At 40.6% G+C, this 21,312-nt stretch overlaps 1 protein-coding gene across 1 annotated transcript in view; it reads right to left on the bottom strand.

Annotated features, from left to right (window-relative positions):
• THSD7B (thrombospondin type 1 domain containing 7B) overlaps positions 1-21,312 on the bottom strand; it is a 271,160-nt gene that overhangs the window by 172,159 nt on the left and 77,689 nt on the right. Inside the window, exons 5-6 of the mRNA XM_009642486.1 lie at positions 13,755-13,910; positions 11,843-12,040 (exon numbers count right to left, since the gene is read on the bottom strand). Coding sequence (XP_009640781.1) covers positions 11,843-12,040; positions 13,755-13,910 — 354 coding nt within the window. The remainder of the gene's footprint in view (positions 1-11,842; positions 12,041-13,754; positions 13,911-21,312) is intronic.

Raw genomic sequence — 21,312 nt, 5'->3', positions numbered from 1 at the left:
TCCACTAAAAGGGCTGTGGTCAGAGATCAACACGAGAAGCTGTCTGTTGAAGTTAGACTCAAATTATTCCCTTATATAAACCTCGGGAGAAGCTTAATGCTGACCCCCAGGGCGCGGCGCACAACCGGACCTTGGGTGCAGGTCCCTCACCTTGCCTGAGGAACAGCGAGCACGGAAGAGCTCATGGCTGCAGGCTGCTCCCAGCCTTTTCTCCTACCCTGATTCCTCTGCATCTCCCCTTTCCTCTCCCCACGCCCCAAACCCTCCCACAGACCGAGATGGAGGGAAGGCTCCAGCCCCACACGCCTCCAGCCCCACACGCCTCCAGCCCCACACGCCTCCAGCTGTTACAGATATTCACTGCCAGCCTCCCATCTGCTGGATCAGGTTTAGTTTATTTTTTTAATATTATCTGATGACAATTAATTCCTAGAATTTAAACGATACTACCTCATGCAGAACTTAACTGGCTTATTTTGAACTTTTTTTTTTTTTTATTTCACAGGTTATATCGTATGAGTTGGATTCCAGCCCACTAAACCTCACATACAGAATGCAATAAAATACAGCCTGTTGTTTCTTTACCCTAATGATCTTCTGTTTAATTTAAAGCCTTTATACTGTTTTGACTATTTATCTTAGGGAAAAAAAGTCTTGGCTAAAATAATTTTGAACTGAGAATTGGGCAATTTTCTGTCCATTAAGAATTTCAAAAATATCTAATTAAAAACTGTTTTCTGGCTTGTTTTAGCCTGGCGATAAAAGGAAGTCGGGACATGCCATCGTGCTGTTTATCCATCTGCTGAACACCAGAAAATTTTGAAACTGTTCATTAAAGTAAATTAAATTTGACAGAGGGGTTGGTCCCTTAAAGATTCAGATGCCAACTTGAGCTACCAGCTGAGTGTTGGAGAAAATCACAAACCATTGGCACCACTGGGGGAAAGTTACCCTTCTGCCGTGTTTGCTGGATGGACACTGGGCAAACACTGGTGCTCAGGAGAGGATAAATGCTACAAGTATGTAGAACATGAAACTTTGCCCATTCCCTCTTTCTAAAAAAGTATTTTGTGAACTTTTCTGCAAACTGTCAGCTGTCTCTTCAATATGAAGAGTTCAGAAGGGCTGCTTAAATGAAAGGCTCACGCCTGCACAACCCGTGCTGGGCTTCCTTGCAATTTAGCTACAGGATCCTTCAGAAAAGTTCTGTGAATGGTGTCATATATATATGCTGGAATATCTGGTTAAAGAGAAATGGCTTCGGGACAATATTAATGCAAAAAGGTTTGAATAATTGTATCTCAAGGGGATATTATGGGTAGGAAGCCTGAGGAAGTTCTGAGGTCACAGCTGTGTAAAGGGGGTCTAAAAGCCCTGTGTCAAAACCAGATGAAAATGCCACTGATGTGAACACTATGAATAGTTGCTGGTTATTTTCAGAGAGACTCTTTATGTGTATCAAAATGGACAAGGGTGGGACTAAAGCATAAAATGCCTTAGAGGCACTGCTTGGGATGAGGAGGATAAAAAGACGACGTAAAGCATCCCTACTTCTTATATTCCTCACGACTGTGTGCCTGGTGCTGTGTGTTTGAGAGACTTAACACAAACATTAGCAAATCATATACAAGGAGTCAGGAAAATATCTAGGTATGTTAAACACTTCCTCCACCAGCAGAAAAGCAGTGAAATCCTTAACCACTTTTGGAACCCATTGAATCCCCCAAAACAGGACCTTATGGATGAGATTCACCCTCACAGTCACATCTTCCATCTGCTCCTCCTGGTAACTTCAGCCACCTTTGGATGGCAGATCCAGAATCCTGTCCTTAGTAACTCTTTTCAAATCGATCCTTCTAGCCCCCTTCCTCTTCTACACACATTAAGAATTTTAGAACTTGTCATCTACCTACTACCGGCCTTTCAAATACAGTTCAAGAAGGATCCTATTTTGCTCACATCTCCCCTTCGTTGAATCAGTGTTCCCTAAGAAATACATGTTGAGTTTAGAGAGTTATTAGAGAGTTACTGTATGTGAAGTTATGCTTAGTTTAAAGAAGACAGCCGAATGGGTATTTTATGCTGCACGCTCCATTTCACTGAGAAAACAGGAACTGCTATTGGCACTTATAGGTAATTTTTCTGGTTTCTTACTGAAACAATCTGGGATTTTTGTCTACAATATATTGTGAGGGGCAAAACCAAATAAATCTATTTTAAGATTTCTTTTCCAGACTTAAAGAATTAACTATAAATACTTTCACAGTTACAAAATACAATACAGAAACCTTATTTCAGTCTCATAATTGAAAGACTAGAAAGCATCAAACTCAGTAAAGATTCCCTAGACTCTAAACACAGTTTATAAATAGTTTAATAGTCTACATTTGCACTAGCCTAGTATACAAATATTAATCCTTCTATACAGTTTCTTCAAACCTCTTGCACCCACACGTGCCATGCTCTTTAGATAACCTTTATCACAAACTCAGATCAACTTATGTCAAACTTATTCCTTAACATTTAAAGCATAAAGGGCAATACAGATCTTGCCATAATAAGTGATGTTTATATTTTTCTTAATGTTATAATTCCTGCTTCTGAAAGGGCTACCTCGAACCTTTGTTCCAAATCTACAGGTGTTTGAAGCTCAGGTTCATTTTTGAAAAAAAATCAGCACCTGCTGCTCCCTCTCACAAATGCAAGTGGGAGCTGGATCTTTGAAAATCCATCTCCTCTCTGCTGAAACAGCCATGGGGAAGAAATGGCCTTTGCCCTCACCATTTTAACACTGCTCTGAAGTCTTGAAAAACATCTTTTGGAGACATTAGGTACCATAAAGGAGCACTAAATTCTGAGAAGAATTGTGGTTTTGCATAGAAATTCGTTTCAGGGCATTCTGCACAGACCACAAGCTCACACTTAGCTCAGCTGGCACGGAGAAAATATTTTCACAGGTAGCTGTAATACCTTATATTGACAAGCACAGGGAGGATGAAAGCTGGCTATATCCCTAATCAAGTCCACTGGTATCTCTGCCTGCCAACTACACAGAGCTAACATCACCACTGGATACCGATTATAGCTGCCTTCTGGATGACTGACACAAATCACGCCACCAGCATCTGAAAAAGCACAGCCACAGTTCAGCTGGAAATCAGGTGACATATTTGCATTCAAAGATAAAGGAAATTAATCAACATACATTTTGAGTTTATCCTCTCGATTAAAGGCCACAACCTTTCAGCTTTCCAGCATTAGGCATTTCACCCTGTATTTTTGCACAATATGCTTGACTAAGACACAGATATTTATGCAAATGTAGCTACTACAAGAATTGCTTATAGACTTTTCAGTTTCTATCTTCCTTGGCTTGTGGTCCTCAAATTGTCAGCACACCAGTCCTAGAGCAGGTCACAATCTGCATTTTGTCTTTTTAAATGTTGCCAGTAGGAGACATCAAATATTTGGCCTGGTACCAGCTGCTGCGAGGCAAGGCTTGATGGAGGTAACTACATCCACTCCACCTGGCTCGTAAACAGCCAGTCTGCTCAAAAAGCACATCAATCTTCATGACTAAAAAAAATAAATGGGTCTCAAATCTATTGAACAAACCACATGCAATTCTTTAGGATTCCTGAAACACTCATAATACTCATCAGCCTTGCTACTACTCTGCAATACGCTCCTTCCATCACGGCTGCAAAACGAGAAGGATGGATCCTATCTAATTGCTAGGAGGCCCTGCACATTGCCTTTTAGGGTTTGTGCTCCTAACAGTCAGGAAAACATACCAGTTTGGGATCAACAGCTCCAGTGTTGGAGTATGGTGGGGTACACTCACAAACTAAGAGGAGGAATGAGCAATGTGGCGCTGAAGGCTGAGCCCCACAACAGTAATTGAACCAGCAGGCTTAGAAGAGCTGGTACCTGCTTAATTCTATTGATTGTATGTGCAAGTGTGTTGAGCAACTGGATAGTTTTACTGTTCCCGATAAAATAACTCCAAATCTTACAGCTGTAAAGGTGTCTCACCTCCAGTTTGCATTTGCATGAATAGCCCCTAACGTACATGTATTAATCACACCCTCCTCAGGCAACGCTCCTGTTGCGAGTTCTGTCCTGCCAACGCTGACAGCACGCAAATTTGACCATAGCAGTACATACGTCTGTCCTGTTGAAACTCAATGATTTAAGGAGATGAGATAAAAAAGTTCCTAATCCATTGACTGAGCTATTTAACTTTCAGCTCTACATCGTTCTCTCATTTACTGCGTATCACCAGAAGCTCACTCTCCACCCACCCCTCTCAGTAAGTCAAAGCCCTCATATGGGTATGCTCCGCGTACAGGCACGTCTGGGAAAAAGCATCACTGAAGAATAATTTATTTTTGTTACTTCATGTATTAAGGTCAGATTAAAGACAGGTGCATTTCCATGCCAACTCGAAAACAAGTATTTTAATTTTACAAAACTGCTTCTTTTAGTTTCTGAAAGCTTCAGTTTCTAAAATAAAGAATGATCTAGGCTTATGCTAGTCCTGCAGGAGAAACAAAATCCAGATGTCCCATGGTGTTGTGTCACTGGACACAATGGATCAATGGAGGTTCAAGATCTTATTCCAATATGTCAGAAAGAACATCTTTAAAATTTACTTTCAATAAACTGAACACAAGTAAATCTTTTGTCTGAGAAATTAAACACTCTGCAATGTCATTCTGTTTCATTAATCCATTACAAGATGAAAAATCAAGAATTGTCCCCAGGTAAGAGCTTGGCTTTGCTGAGATTTACGTTAAAACAGAACTCAGCTGCTAGCTTCATGCCCTCAGCCAGGACTAAAACCAGACATTGTCTCTCCTCGCAGCCCCTTCCTCCTGGAGGATTCAGGCAGAGCTGCTGGGGGGGCTCCCGCCTCTCGCCATGCCGAGCTCCGAGCGGAGCACACATCGCAGCTGCCTGCGCAGGCAACCGTTCCTGGGGACCACAGGACACGTTGTGATTGAACTGGAAGTACAGACAGGTAACTGAGCACACCGTTATTAATATTCTACCCCCAAAGAGTCTTCAGCTTCTCTAAGAGCAGAGCTTCACTGTCAAGCTCTAGCAGAACATAATATTGGATCTTAAAATAACACTGCTTTGATTACCTTACTTCCCTTTACTCTTCACTTGAATTCCAACAGGATTTCAGTGCCTGCTCTGTCAATAGAGCTGTGTGAATAATGGATTTCTGTTTGGGCACTGAACCAAAAAAAAAAAAAAGAAAAAAAAAGAAGAAAAAAATCTGTAACTCTATTTTAATTAGACTGAAGAGAGCCTGGGGGAGAATTTAGGAAAAAAGTCATTTTCTCCTAAGGCAAAGTGTTTGTTTACTCTAAAAGGAATATTTTGGTTTTATATTAACACCCTCTTTTTAAAATATTTTTATTTTTTAATTTTGTTTCAGACTCAGTCTAGTTCATTTACCAAAAAAAGCAAACATTAAACATTTAATCTAAAAAAAAAAAGTCTGAAAGAAAAAATTTTGACTCACTGAAATATTGTTCTCCAGTTTTACAAATAAAACTGTCAAATGGAACAGAAATTTGGAAATAGATGTGTTTCACCCCAAACATGTACTTTTTCAGCAGATTTATTAACACTTAAAAGCAAAATCCCTCTTGCCTTCTTGGCAAGTGCCACGTTCTAGATATCAATTGCCTAGAACCAAAGAGATTGCACAGAAAAATAAAAGCAAACTGTTCTGCTGAAATGACTCTTACCAGTACTGCCAGAATAGCAGCAGAAATACTATAAAGGTTTTCTGCTAGAAAGCAAAAGGAGCAACAGGCCTAAAAGTTTGGTGAACACCCTTATTTTGTGGGTTTCTTCTATTCACCATCCCTTGCAAATATGACCTGTTGGTTTGGTTGGGTTTGGGGTTGGTTTGGTTTTTTTTTGGAGGGGGTGGGGTTTTTTAACATTAGTACCAGGGAAAAAAAAAGAAAAAGGGTAAAGAAAAAGGAAAAACATAAGTTTCATCATCTGGCTTAACACTGCTGAAATGAGGACAAATTGGTATTTTACTCCACAACAATTTATGTTCCTGGCTGCTCGTTGCTGCCATTCAGGCAGCCCCATGTCCGGCAGTGCTGAGGCTCAATGAACCCAGGCACCGGCGATGGGCGCTGCCCCGCCGGCTCCAATAACCCTTAGAGCTTGAAGCCAGTAGCTCATTCCACTGAGAGTACTTACAGAAACATCTTGCCACCGTACCAACTACAACAGTAGGGCTGCAGCATGTTTTATTTCTGAGCCACCATCTTGGCAGATGGTCTGTAGCAGGGTGGTTCGCCCCTTACAGCCAGCAGTCCCAGGACCTGCCAAATATTATTCATCTTTTGGATACAGCTGGGAAGGGTGCACAGAAACCTTCGAAGTGCCTGGGAGCACCTAGGTGAGACAGAAGCTGCTGAAGAAGGTGGCTTTGTGACAAGTCCCAAGAATACTCATTTGGGTGCTACAGGAGAAGAGCAATGTTCTTGGCACCTCTGGACTCTGCTCCTCTGGGTTCGGCACCTCCATCTCCCTACCCTGTATGAACAGTGCATGAATAAGGAACCAATAGATTATTTGGCACTGCTATAAATACTGCCCTCAAAAAGGAAGACAACCCTACAATTTTAACTCCCACAACACAAAAACCCGCATACCCAAGCTGACCGTATAGAAAGGCAAATACTCAGTGGCTGTGATTACTCAGCTGTGATTAGATTTGTTAACTAGGAGTAGAGTAAAACCACCTGAATCCAGCAAAATCACATTACCTTTGCATTAACCTTGCTGCCAATCTGATAATTTCCGATTAAAACAATGAAGCCTTTGGGTATAAATTATTTCATATTTTTTATTATTTAGACACTATGCTGTTCTCTATCACAGAGAAATCATCTCTGTTACTAAAAGTTCTTCTGGTACTAATCAGAACAAGCAGAAGCAAATTAATAAATGATGACATGGGAATTACAACAAAATAGATTGATGACTTGCGGGTATGATTCTGAATAATAACATTTTACAAGCTATTCAAGAGCATTGCTAGTAGGCGAGATTTAGTTTACAGTATTTTCGGAAACATTTATAAAATGCTTCAAAAATGAATTGTTACTTTTATGAGTCATACTTGTTATTTCACGAATTCATTGTTGTAGTTCCTTTTACATATGTTCTCAGGTTGCACTCCTCACCGTAACAACTGCTCCGTTCACAAGCTACATGACTATAATGTACATTTCTGAAAACCAGAGTTTGGTGCAACATCTGCCTTCTTTCAATCTCTTTTTCTATTACTAATACAGCCTAAAATAGATATGGAAAATAACAACAAAAAGGGTTCCCAAATTCCTCCATCAGACTGAACTCAACAACATTTACATGTTAAATCCAGTTGTATTTCTTAGCATCTACATCAAAAGACTGGGACTACCTTTGAAAGCACACCAACTCCTGTCCGGACTGAACTTTCAGCTGCTGACCCTGTGCCAAGTCCTGCTGTCTAATGTTAGCTGCAGTTTTCTGCGTGCTACTACAAGACTGAATTCCCTACATCTTACCATACTCAAAGCGCTTGTACCTATCACAAGGACATAAGAAGCAGAGCACACAAAAGATGATTTTGGTCACTGTCTTCAAAAAAATGAAACACAATACATTTTGGCTACTGCCCAAATGCATTTTAAAATGCAGAAAGTTTGGCCGTGTTCATGGGTTTGTATCTACTGAGCAGCAATGTTTAAAGGAGAGCAAGTGAACCGGAAAGTATCCAGAGAGTTATTTTCAGCTGGTCAATGCACAGTAATGTTTGTCGGTTCTAATCAAGGCTGCCCAAATGCAAATGTCAAATACTTGCACCTATCTGATCAACAATACATTACGAACAGGAGATTATTGAATTCCTTGTTGAACAACCTAAAACAACAACTCTCAGAAAAATCACAAATAATTCCTGGGTTGTCTGTGAATATTACAAAAAGTTTTCAGATAAATTCTTTGATCTGAATTATAGATCCATGTACCCCACGATACAGTTACATAATCCAATCTTTAGTATCATCATCCAAATTCCTGTACTATTCTTTTGGCTTCAGAGATTTCCCAAAACTTCACGAACTAAATAAAAACCACTTTGCTGAAAAATTTTGTTTGGAAGAAGCACACAATATAGGTCTTTTCCCACTTTATGCATACTTAATTGCATTTCTACACATTATTTAATTTCATTTGCTTTATTACACTACTATCTCCTGATGCTACAGAAGGGGGATGCGGAGGGATATGGACCAGGCCCTAAGAGTTTCTTGCAAGCATCATATGCATTTCAGTAACTTATTAACAGAGATTAGGGACAGTGCTAGGTGGGAGCAGACAGACACCTAACGATGACAAAGTAATGAGTTGATTACAGTCTCCTCATTCCTCCTCATCTATGCCAACTCCTGCAAATCACAAATTACCAACTCCAGTGACTCCATGAAAAAAAATGCTGTACATAGTATGTGCCCTATGGAGGCCCCTTCATTATGGATCCCCTACATTAACCTATTTAAGAAACAAAAACTCTCTTCTGTACCTCTAGACCGAGTGGACACAAGACTGAAATTCATACAAGCACTTACAGAGATATTGCTTTGGCATGGAAGCCTTCAGAGAAACCCTGCACACCAGAGTTAGACCCATGTGTGACTGCCTCCTGAGATGTTCAAGATCCAGCTCAGGCCAGCGGCAGTTCGTTACCTGGGTCAGCACCACAAAATCTTCTCACTGGAAAGGATGGGTTTTTAAAAAGGAAAGAAAGGACTCTACAAGAGGCTCCAATGGCGAGGTTTCACTTGAAGAAAGAAGTTAGCTAGCCACTGCTCCCTGCTCACCTCCCAAACAGCTTCCTCCCAACCCTCTCTCATGGCATGGGCTGGCACCGCGAGTGTGCAAGAGATGTGGCATGGGAGAAAGACATTGGGGTGACCAGAAGTGGGACAGAGAAGGGCTAACGCCTTGTTAACTTCACCCACTGTCTATCAACATATATCAGAGACAAAGATGCACCTCTGAGCTCTGCTTTACTGGAGCGAAGTTTAGGCCAACAGGATCCCACAGGCTCTGCCGGCAGCAGCAAAGTCCTCTGCCATAGGAGAGAGGACTGAAAAACATGGCCAGTTCCCTTCCACAGCAGTCAATGCAATTAAAGCTCATTTCTGGCAGGGGAAAAAAAAAAAAACAGTTTCCTCGTGCAAAAGGCCTCAGGTCTCTGAGCCATGAAGAGCAACAGCCCAGAGTTACACAGCAGAGCATGGGCTAGAGGGGGACATGGGTTCAGTCAAACTGCGGATGGAGGGAGAGGAGAAGATGGGCAAGGGCAAGAAGCCGTGATGCCAAGTTCTTCTTCAGTATGGCTGATACAAACGGGACTGCCAGCTCAGCTACTTCTAACTCCTGAAGTGAACCAACACACTGCAGCAAGAGGAGGCGAGCATCATGCCAAAAAGTCTGGCATTAGTATGAAAATAAAGACGTCTTGCAGGCAGGGATACACAGAAGACCCAAAGTACCCTAATCAACATACTCCAGGCCCAAACGGACTGTTGTTAAGACGATGATACATTGGATTTTGTCATTTAACAGGGTCCAAAAAATGTATTTTATTATCCCTTTAGGCATTCAGTGGGAATACCGAGCAACAATGCCAGGCACGGATGACAGAATGACTGGATAAAAGACTGGATTTTAGGGCATAGAGCTGAATTCTATGGAAGATGCCGAAGTAAATGAAAATACCAGCACACGATACAGCTACCTACAGTTACTTGCACAGAATTCTGAACTGTATAATGCTATGTATTAGCACAGGCTTTATGCTATTTTATCTGTAAATGATATGTCTCACAATTTCACACGACTCCCTACTGGCTTCCCACCACCAGCTGACCAACTATTCCAGGCAAAATACTTTATGCAACTCTGCCGCTTACTCCAGCTTTTATCCAAGAAAATACACCGCTTACTGCAAAGGAAAGCTAGTTAAGAGAACATTACAGAAGGAAAAAAGGTTATAAACAGAGCAACTAATATTACTGGATTGACAGAAGAAGAAACAAATTGGCTCTTTTTTTCTTTTTCAACTTTGTGTTTAAGGACTCCACCAGTCCTATCCTACTGCACCTACAGATAAGGTTAAAACTAGTATTAACCAGTGCTTCTCATCTGTCCAGTGATCTGGCTATTTCCTTGTGAAACCTTCTCCATTAGAACTGGACAACGATCATGTCCAGTCACAATGTTTGCCTCAGGGTGGCGGGGCAAGAAGAATGTCCCAATGTTGCGGGGGGGGTGGGAGGTGTAACCAGAACATGCACAGAGTAATTGAAGTGGAAAAGGGCACTGAAAGACTTCCAATATCTCGTTGAACAATTAAGTGAAGAAGAGACACTTCAAAGGCACGGCATCTTAAAGATCATAGCCACAGAGAACAGTTTGATCAGAGATCAATGAGCATCTGCCATGTTATATGCTTTCCTTCGGAGTCGCAAGTTGGAGCATAAAAATGGATGTTGGCATGGTTTTAACAGTGTGAAGTACATGGTGCTCCTTAGCAATACAAGACTCCATCGGCACATATCGCTGTGGGACCAGACCTACAGTTATGATCACACATCAGAAGAGACCACTCAGACCAAATTCAGAGACAGCTCTCTGCTCCCCGGTATATTCTAGCTATCTTGTTTTGTAACAGCTGAAGATTTTTTTTTTGCCTCATTTTCACAAACTTACACAAAAATCACATATATTTTAACGCATTTCAGGAGGATCTGTGCTCTTTAGAAAAAGCAGCCATCATTTTCTTCTGTCGCATTCTAATGCCTTGTAAATGACACACTATTTTTAGCCACTCACCAATTAACCCCTCTTGTTATCGACTTGAAATTGTTTCCATGAGCAGTCTGAGCACCATGTAAAAGAAGAATTCTCCATTTCAGATCCAGTATCAGGCTCTAAAGTTCCACAACTTTGCCGCTTCTGAGATGATAGCAGAGTCTCACTATGACTAAGGACTGCAAAATCATGCTCCACGTAATTGAATCTAAAGATCTGACAACACTGACCTTATCAAGAAATGAAACTTTTGGCTGAGGTTCAAACCATGCACAAGAAATAAGCTCTTGCTGGTTGTTTGTAAACGTCATATAAAAATGTACTTATTCATTATTAACAACTCGTAAACTGAACAAACTGCAGGTCTCAAATTGCTGCCAAGTAAAGTATTACTTAGTACGATCGTTGCATTTATATCTAATTCTTGTATTAATTTTGGCAGCACAACCGAGCATCCCTTCTCATGATTGTAAGAGGGTTATCATAATGAGATAAACGTTCAGACTGCATGCTAAAAGCGAGGACAGAAGAAATGCTAGGGGCCAGATTAATTTTGTAAATGCCCATAGTGCTGCTGACCCCAGTGACAGCCCTACTTCAGTACAAGATGTGCAAAAAAAAAAAAGGGTTCTAGGGAGAACCAGGCCACTGCTATCCCACTGTTGCCATGACAAGGCCAGCAGTAACAATACATGACCTCTACTGGTGAGCCATCTCCTTTAGGATAAAATAGAACAGAAGGCTCCAAGCAAAACCCCAGGCAATATCAGCACTAGGCCTTCACGAATCTCGCAGTCAACTCAGGAGTCTAAAAGTTTCATACAAATTCAGTAAGGAGCTACTGTAAATAGCCACAATTGCTCTGCAGCAGAATGCCGGTTTAGAAGGAGGCACAAAAAAGCCACGGGGCCTTTAAGACGATACCATTACGCACCTTTCTTGTTCTTGCATACAGCTTTCAGCATGCGGTTTCCAGCTCCACATTTTCCATGGTCAGTCACACATATTCCTTCTGAAACGATCCACTCGTAACACACCGGGTCTTCACAAAGAATAGATTCAATTAAATGTGGACAACCTGCCAGGGCGCCTACCGGATCCACAATCACTTGTCTTTGTCTCATTCTAAAGCCTGGAAAAAGAAAAGCAGAGTTAACAGGACAACAGCAAAAAAAAAATATTTATACCAATAATCTAGTAGCAAGAGGACTATGTAGGGCATCTGGAACTGGGGGATATAAAGACAAACAAGAGGACAACACTCACACAAACTGAATTGACTGGGACAGCACTTGGCTGTAACGTGCCCACAGTCTGGACATGCAAAACCCACATTCTTTCCAACAACCCACATTCTTCACATTTCTTTTTCCCTTTCATCAGCATTAGACAGAAATACACATGTCCAAATACAGGAATTTGCCACTGATGCATGTATTAGTGTAATAACAACATTAAGATAAAAAGAGAGAAACAGTTAAGGAATTGAAGATATAAAGGACATCTATATTCTGCCCGGGAATCCACTAATGAAAAGACTTGTTTTGCAATACAGCAGAGCAGTTTACTAAGAAATTAGTATTCTGCTTTATGAAGGTGTAAGGATTTCTGATACATAATGCATATCAGACCACTTTGAAATGACATCCTATTAAATTGGAAGATTCAAATGTAAAGTGGAAGAAAAAGGTTACAGAAATAATGAAAGAATTGATTACATAATCTACCTCCTTCTGAATAAAACCAAAAGTCATGTTGCTATATAAAATGCAGAACTAATACGCAAGTATCTTTCAGCATGTTTTGTTATGTAAATGACACAGAATTCTAAGAAAGGCAGAAAAAAAAATACACACTGGTCTTGCATACAACAGTCTCAGGTGACGGGCAAATATATAACATTAGCATTAGTGGAGGCCACATGGAAATGCCTGGGCCAAGAAACAGAAAAGAAAATGAAAAATAAAACACTCCAGAGAATGTAACAGACCAAACTTCCACACTTCTCAAACCAGCAAAAGAAGTCATTTAAAACAACTTAAAAATGAAACAGTTTTGCAAATCTGTACATTGAACCATATATTTTTTATTATTTCTATTTTCATTTGAAAAATTCTGACCAGACACTTCAAAAAATTATGCTGTTTTCAGAAAAGTGTAATTTCCAAACAGTAATATTCATCCCCTGACACGAACTCCAACAGTCATCTTTTCAACTGAAGAGCCTTAGGAAAGGCTCTGCAAGGAATCTCAAAGCGTTGCAGCAACAAACATGTACACTAATCAATTAAGGTGCAGGGGGGTTAAATGACATTTGCATACTCTTAAATTCCAGGAATTTAAACCAAACCCAGAACAATGAGAACAATCTCTCAGGTCAGCCAAACTCCAAGATGGCAGGGCTGTGGGATACACCTCAGTCCTGACGCCTTCCAACCTCACCCAAGCACTGCGCTCGAGTCCAGGCATGCAGCAGGACTTCCCGAGGGGACCAGAGAGGGACAGCCTGGCACTACGGAGGTCTCCAGCTGCTATCCCAAGAAATCCTCCTTTTCTACAAGTTCAGTGCAAGATAAAAAGATCTGAATCTAAAAAGGCTGAGAGTCTTTTTTTTTTCTTTTTCTCCTGAGAATAACTGCAAAAAGCTTTTAAAGGTCATATTCCACTCCTGTACGCACATTTAAGAGCTTCATCCTATGTTAGATTAATTTAAAAATAAAAAAAAAAAATACATTAAGCTCCCGATGTAGAATTTGACACCACTGCTTTTGCAATCTTATCATAATATTCCATTACTCGCTTTAGATCCCCCAGTGCTGCAAGCGATGTATAAGAGCAGCCATTACCTCTTCTTCCTTGGCGGTCCTGGCAGTTCTCATGAAGGCAGGGGCCCCACGCCGCCCAGGCAGATACCACGCACTCCGACGGGCACGGAAGGTTACACAGCTGGGAGGCGGAGGGAGCAGGACCCAGGCACAGCTTCCCATCAACTGGTCTAGTAACTAAGAGGGGGAAAGAAAAAAAGAAAGGAAAAAAGAAAAGTAGGGCTGTAACTTTGCCCTGACAACACAGAGCTCCAATGTTTACTGCTGGCCTTAGATTTCCAAAATCACCAAAACCCAGTATTTTTTTTAGGGTCTTATCTCCTGGAGCAAAAAGTGAATCAATCCATGAAGTTTTATCTAAGTCATCCATATTCAGCAGGCCAATTAAGACTGTGCTTAATGGCAAACAGGTGCTTTAATAATAAATTCAGTGCTGATTTTTCTACAATGCTGGAGCAACAAACTGGAATATAATCACCTGCATTTATGGCCAAGGAGACCCCTTTACACTGCACTGAAGAGAAAGATGTGTCAGAAGGAAATCCAAGAAGCTCATACTGCAACTGGGAGCCCAGCGTAGGCAGGTGAGAAAAGCCCAAGAGCCTGAGCACAGGGGCATGTCCCCATACCCATCCCCTTCAGGGCAGCTGCCACCTCTAGATTACAGCTGCAGGATCCAGACCTTTGAATTTTCTTCATCTACTTTCAAGAAAACTGAGCAGAGCTCTCTCTTTCTTCTCCACAGCCATATGCAGAAGCCGTCTGTCCTGCCTGGGAGGCGAGATGTCTACTTGAATTGCCTGCACCCAAGGCAGGCATGGATCTCCAAACCTCTTCATCTATGCGACGAGCCAACCCCAGACTCTGCCGAAGGACCAGTTTTGTTGATACTGACAATAAATTTGGAAAGCTGATTCCCTTTGTATTTTCATTTATCATAAGCGACTTCTAGTTTCAATTAACTTCTCTTGCCTTTATTCTCAGGGCAGAGGGAGGAAGGAAAAGAAGGGGAAAGCCTCTTAAATCTATCTTCTGAGTCATTATCTGATATTGCATTTTAATTACATTATGGGCTGAATTTGGCTGTCTTTAGATAAATCAATATCAAAGCAGTCTTTCAAAAGGCAAAGGCTCGTTTGAGTTTACTCTGCCATGGTATTACCAAGACTTCATTAATTTTTATAGCTACTGAATTTGCTTTATCCTCATTTTTATTTTTAATGTCAGTTTTCTTTGCTTCCGTGCATGAAATTGACGTGGAAAGAATTTATAAAAATATGCCCAATATATGAGTAATCTTTCCTTTTTCTGATATTTTACCATTTTCTTTAAAATGAATCTTTTGAACAAAAACACAGGGGTTTTTTTTTAAACACAAGACTTCAGTGCTCAATACCCCAATACATTTTGATTTGCACATCCTGAAGCTGAGACTTAAGACCAGTATCAGTGCTTATGATTCCAGCTCATCAGAATAACAGGATTAAACAAGAGATGTGACTTTATTCTAAGCTGAAAGATATGTTAGCAAAAAAGACCATTTTCTGAACAATTTCTAAGACACAGTAAGGCCTTTGAAATGTTCATTTAGAGATTACAACAAGGTGGCATAAATCCAATTCACCTGAACGCTAACGTAAACAGAACTTTTCTAGAGACCTTGCAAGTGAAGTGACAAGACGTTAGAGTTTTAAGGATAAGAGTATTCATTTTACCAAGAAGTCTCATGCATGGCTTAACCTGCCTTTCAGCATCAAGCATTGCAGAACTGTATCATTCCTGGAGAGTTCACTTGAAGAAATGAAAGGAAATAAATTTGAGTGCTTATGGTCAGCCCAAGGAATAAAGTCCAGTCCTACTCCGCTCTAACTCAAGGTGTCTTCGTTAGCAACGGCTCTTCCCCCCTCACTGATTTTTAGATTGTTTCTATATCGCAATTTAGCTATGTAAATGTGGAAGTCACTAGATAAAGTGGGTTGGTTCTCCTGCCTTGAAAACTAACCAGCTACAACCAGTGCTCCCGAGGGTATTTTAAATGGAGTTTGGATAAAAGAAAAACAAGAAAAATTGATGACAAAAAGTTACATGGGCGGGTTTTTGTTGGTAGGCTGAGCCTATCAGCCATCCCAGACTCATGGAAGACTCCTTCCTATTTTGGAGGAAAACCCTGCCTTCCTCTTCCTGCCAACCACTTCCCTGCTCCTCTTCCTCCCTTGGGCTGATGCCCTATTTAATTCTAGCACTGGGAACTCTTTTCCCAGGACCAGCATCCTACTTGACACTAGAATAAGGCTGTTTGTTTACCCACTTCCTTAAGTAATTCTATATATTCTGTAAAATGTAAATCAGAAAATACACAGACAATTCTAATCAAATATCCAAATATATTCTAGGTCTGTGCCAGTTTATGCTCACTCTACACTGACTACAATCCTCCAGTGAAAGGCTGCAGGAATAAGACAAGAACAAAAAGGAAAAAACTGCATTAATAAAGGCATATACAATAGCATCCTTTTCCAAAACTAGGCAGGTATAAAGAGCCACATTTTCCAGCACGATAGCCAGAGTGCCTGGATGGACCAGAGGGGTCCTCTGTAAAAGAGTTTCATCCCTTCTTCAGCCATTTCATTGACAACTCTGATTTCCATCAGTTGATTTCCATCAGTTTTATTTAAAAGCTTGATGTGATTTTCTATTGCTATTCTTTCATATTCTAATAAATACCTTTTTTTTTTTTTTAATGAAGTATAAGGTGGGGTTTTTTTTTCTGTGAATCTTCTAAATGCCAAAATTCTCACACACACCAGTCTCCAAAAAGGTGCAGATAGCCTGGCTGGGGATGCCCTGTTCAGGAAAATAAACTCACATTATGCCTATGATAAATGAACACAGCTGCTAGGACTGCCTTCACACACCTCTGATTTTGCTCAATAATTGACTTTGTAATGATATTTTACTACATTCATATGGTAAAAGTTCTTTTTGTGTAATTATTTCCCTTGGAAAAATTAGCCACCTTTTGGGGGGAAGGGGAAAGGCGGAAGCCAGGGAAGAGGAGTGAGAGGGGGAGGCATTATCTCTGATTCAAGTCACAGCTTATTTATTACGCTTGTTCATACCTTTTAAAACCCTGTGTTCTTCCCAATCTATAGACTAAACTTGAAAAAGCAATCAAGTACTAATCTGGGAGCCTCTGAAACATTGCACATTTCTATAGCTGTTATATTGGATCTATCCTTTATAAATGCGACTACAGCTGTTCCCAGCACCAGTGTCTGCCTGAAGTTTGAATTTTACTATTTGCTGTTATTTTCAGGTTATTGCTACCAGCAGGAGATAATAAATTGGGTTCTAAAGTATCTTGTTTCCCTATATATTTTTACTGAGGTAGTGATTTGGAGGAAGAGTGGAAGAGGAAATAAGCCCTGATATGATTATTTCCATAATGTAATTTTAAGCCAATAAATAATCTGTGAATATAGTCATATGGACACATACTTGCAGGCATACATACCAACACTGTCTTAAAAACCATTCACGGCCAAAGAGAGAAACACATATGACAGCATTTTGGTTGCAGTGATTCATAGAATCATAGAATCATTTGGTTGGAAAAGACCTTTAAGATCATCAAGCCCAACTTTTAACCTAACCCTGCCATCCCACCACTAAACCATGTCCCTAAGCACCTCATCTGCCCAGCTTTTAAATACCTCCAGGGATGGGGACTCGACCACTTCCCCGGGCAGCCCGTTCCAGTGCCTGATAACCCTTTCACTGAAGAAATTTTTCCTAGTATCTAACCTAATTCCTTTCAAATTTAGGTTTTCAACTCCTCAGGAAGTAAATAACACTTTTTTTTTCCAGGACCTAACTTCATTTCCCTTTTACCATGAAAAAACAAGTATCTCCGATATTAACACCTAAATGAGGCATTTCTAAATATCACCAATATATCTCGAATACAAGTAAAGAATATCAGGACTCTCTCTTATATACTGGTGCAGCCGTATTTTAGCTAATATTCAATTCTCCAGATAGTAAGTCCAGATGTTTACCATACCTTTCAGCAAAACTAAGTCAAATTAATGATTGCCAGGGCACAAGAAAGGGATGGCACATCTTTGTAAAACTTCTTATTGCCTTTGCCAGCACTTATAAACCAAAGACACTTGGATCAACACGATGGGAAATTACTTGAGAAAATCACAAAGGAATGGGTCATGTTATAAACACACCTACATGTGTAAAACATAATAGGGATAAACCAGTGCAACATTTGTAAGTAATTTCTCTAACCTGAAAGACTGGCTTTTAGAGCAAAACCAAAAGATTAGACAAAGGAGAAGTGGCAAATGGAATTTAACTAGCCTGGAAACATCACCAACCTGACTCCATGGCATCCCTCCGCTGAAAAGCCTAACGCACCCCATGCCTGATGGAAAGGGTGCCTTTATGCTTTTAAGAAGAATCAATTGGTTTTGAAGCCACAAGGCACAAAGTTGAAGTCCTGTTTTCAATTAAAATCTATTTAATAGACAAGAAACAAAGTATGAATAGAAGGCTAATCACAGCATGAAAGAGGGTTAATAGCGGATTGCCAAGAGCAACAACGGTTTAATGTATTTCAGAACAATAAAGATCCTCGCAATTTTATTAAAGTGACACAGACTATTAGCACTCCATGGAATAAAAAGTTTCCCTGGGTCCATATCCTCTGCTGTACAATGGGATCCCAATCCCAACTGGGATATCGTGTTGTTTCACTACAGCAGAATTTGTACAGATTATCAACAGAAACCGCAGATCTGGCAAAAATTCAGAGTGAGCACAGGGCTTCCTACCAGCAGTCACATGACTGAGCAGACCAGAGGTGACCAAGTCATTAACCGTGCCTAGGAAAAACAGTGGAGGCAACAGGGATGCTGGGATGCCAGTGAAGGAAACGACAGGAAGGAAAAGAGGTTCTCCAGGATATTTGAGCCTTGTTGGCTGTTATCTGGAAAAGGCCACCAGCTGCTGGAAATCACTGGGACAGACCACCAGAGAAGGTGGGAGATGCCACAAGGAAAACAGGGAAGAAAACCCAAAGGTGGGTATATACTTCATGAAAGCCTCATGAGAGCGTGAACTTCGCCCATCGCTAAGTTTAGCGTTCATTCCACAGAAAGGAGCACCAAGGAGCAGAAATCTGTTCTGTGAATGCCACACCACACCAGGGGTCCTGGTACCACGAGAAAAGCACCACTATGGATGCATCTATGATACTGGGACATGGTACAGGTAGCCTGAAGCTAAGCTGGTGACACGCTAAGCTAGGCCACTCATGGCATGGCCATGCCAGCTCAGATCCCAAAAGCAGAATGGCTGCTCCATGCAGAGCTGGCCCAAGCTCACGAGCTTGATTTCGCTCAAACATCTCCTGTTCCAGTACCAGCCCAGCCACCATTGGCTTCATTCTCTCTCCCGTGTCCCAGTTGTGGCGTAGCCTCATACATACAAATCCTTTCATTTTTTCATTTGACTCAACATTATTGTTTGAGCATGATGCAGCTCCCTGTCCTATAACAACAACAGGACAAAATGACTCAGAACAAACTGTCACTGTTTTGAATAAAATTAATCCAGTTCTACTGGCAGGAAATAATGACAAAAATACAGATGCAATTAAACTCTTAGCTTTCCAAGATAAAACCCTGAACTAAACCCTAGTATCTCATGTGAACTGACTGGGCAGCATATTATTTGCTGCATACCAAAGTCAGCTATGTAAATAAAAGTATTTATAAAGGGATAAATATTTCATGGCCATATCAAATAGCTTGTTGACAAAAAAAGGCACACTCTTTATAAGGCACCTTTTAGAAGGCACACTTCTTTCACTGTCAAAGTCTTTTTATACATTATTCTCTTCATTTTACTTTAATTAGTTTCTAGACATGAAAGAACCAAAAATATTACACCTCTAAAAGACATTAGGGAAAATGTTTTTTTCCCTAATAGATTCAAACTAAAATTTTTGAAATACACATTTAAACGCTACTGTCAAGCACAGCAATGATCTGAATAAAATCATTTCCTCTCTTGCTTCCAAAGGGTTTCCCCCAAAGAAGCCAGCTGTTACATATTTATTTTTCCATTATGTGAGTTGTATCTCGTAAATTCTGCTCAGCATTTGGTGAGCTTACAGATCAATAACTTGGCATCCCAGCAATATAAATCTGATGCAGACTTGCCTGAATATATTTTACACTTCAGAGGTGTATTTCTCATCTTTTCAAGCCAGTTCGGTCATCCCAATGATAAATAACTAGTTTGAGATGAGAGGGATCCTTAGGGGAGGTTTCTTCCACCTGAGAACATGGTTCCTGTGATTCAGGTCAACTAAGCCCCAGGCTGGATGCTCCTGTTGCTGTACCACGAGCCAGCTGAACACAGCTTTTTTCACACCACTGCTGACCATCAATTCTCTCCCCTTTGTGGTCCTAGTCAAGTTTTCTCGTTACTAATATATTCTAACCTATTCCTTTTCAATTTCATAAACCAGACAAGGACAACAGGATTTAGACATCAAAGTCCCTAAATTCTAATTTCCGTAGAGTAAATCAATCTTCTCATTCCTGCAGCTTCACCAGCATAAACTTGAAAAAAAACCCAATGTGCATTTAATACAGGGCTTGTTATCCACACAGGGTTCATAGTCATTCCAACAGTGCATATCCCGCGCCAACTCCTACGGGCAGCTTATCTCCATCAACGCAGTCTTTTCCCAATAAATACACAGGATGGTAACAGCCATAAATGACAACAACCTGCACAACCAACTTATGTTTCTAAAGAGTTGGACCTGGTGGCTCACAAGCCAGCTAGCACCCCAGGGGATGGTGGCACGTTCAAATGGGACTTGTCGTTGGCATTTTTCTCTTACTGAAACTACTTCCATAGTTTATGGAACAGATGCCACATGTACCAATTTGAAACATTAATCCCCCAGAAGACACACACTGGAAGATCATGATTCAGAGCAGAACAAAGAACTTACAGGGAAAAAAAATGCGGCACCCTCATTAGGAAACAGAGCGTACAGAGCAAAGAAGGCAAGAATGCATATTTTAGAGCTAAAAAAAAAAAAGGCAGAAAGAAAGGGGAGAATAAATATAAAATAATACAAGATATGAATGAAAGGAGTCCTCAAGTTTATCTCTGTGCAATTCCAAAAAGGCACTAATTTCTGGAAAAGAAAATACCATGCAAAACCAATTCCCATAGGGGAATTAAGAATAGTCTGAAAAGTTCACTCATCAGACAGACCTTGTCTATCAGAAGTAGGGAGAAAGCTCAATATTTTGTGGAAAACATGAAAGGACGAAGGCCATAAACTTATAATTTTGAGACTCATATAAGCAAGACTTTGATGAAAGTGCAGGGGAACACTTTCACTTTCAGACCATTTGGGGATTCTGTCAGTAAAGTGGCTTGTAAGACAAAAATACATAAGGGAATACACACAGGGATGGATCAGAAAGTAACCATCAGACATGAAAAGGTACACGAGTATTTACTGTGTCTTGAATTGTCA

Source organism: Egretta garzetta, unplaced genomic scaffold (assembly GCF_000687185.1).
Source record: "Egretta garzetta isolate BGI_Z169 unplaced genomic scaffold, ASM68718v1 scaffold197, whole genome shotgun sequence".
In the NCBI taxonomy this organism is placed as follows: Eukaryota; Metazoa; Chordata; class Aves; order Pelecaniformes; family Ardeidae; genus Egretta; species Egretta garzetta.
This window is presented reverse-complemented; position numbering and strand designations above follow the sequence as displayed.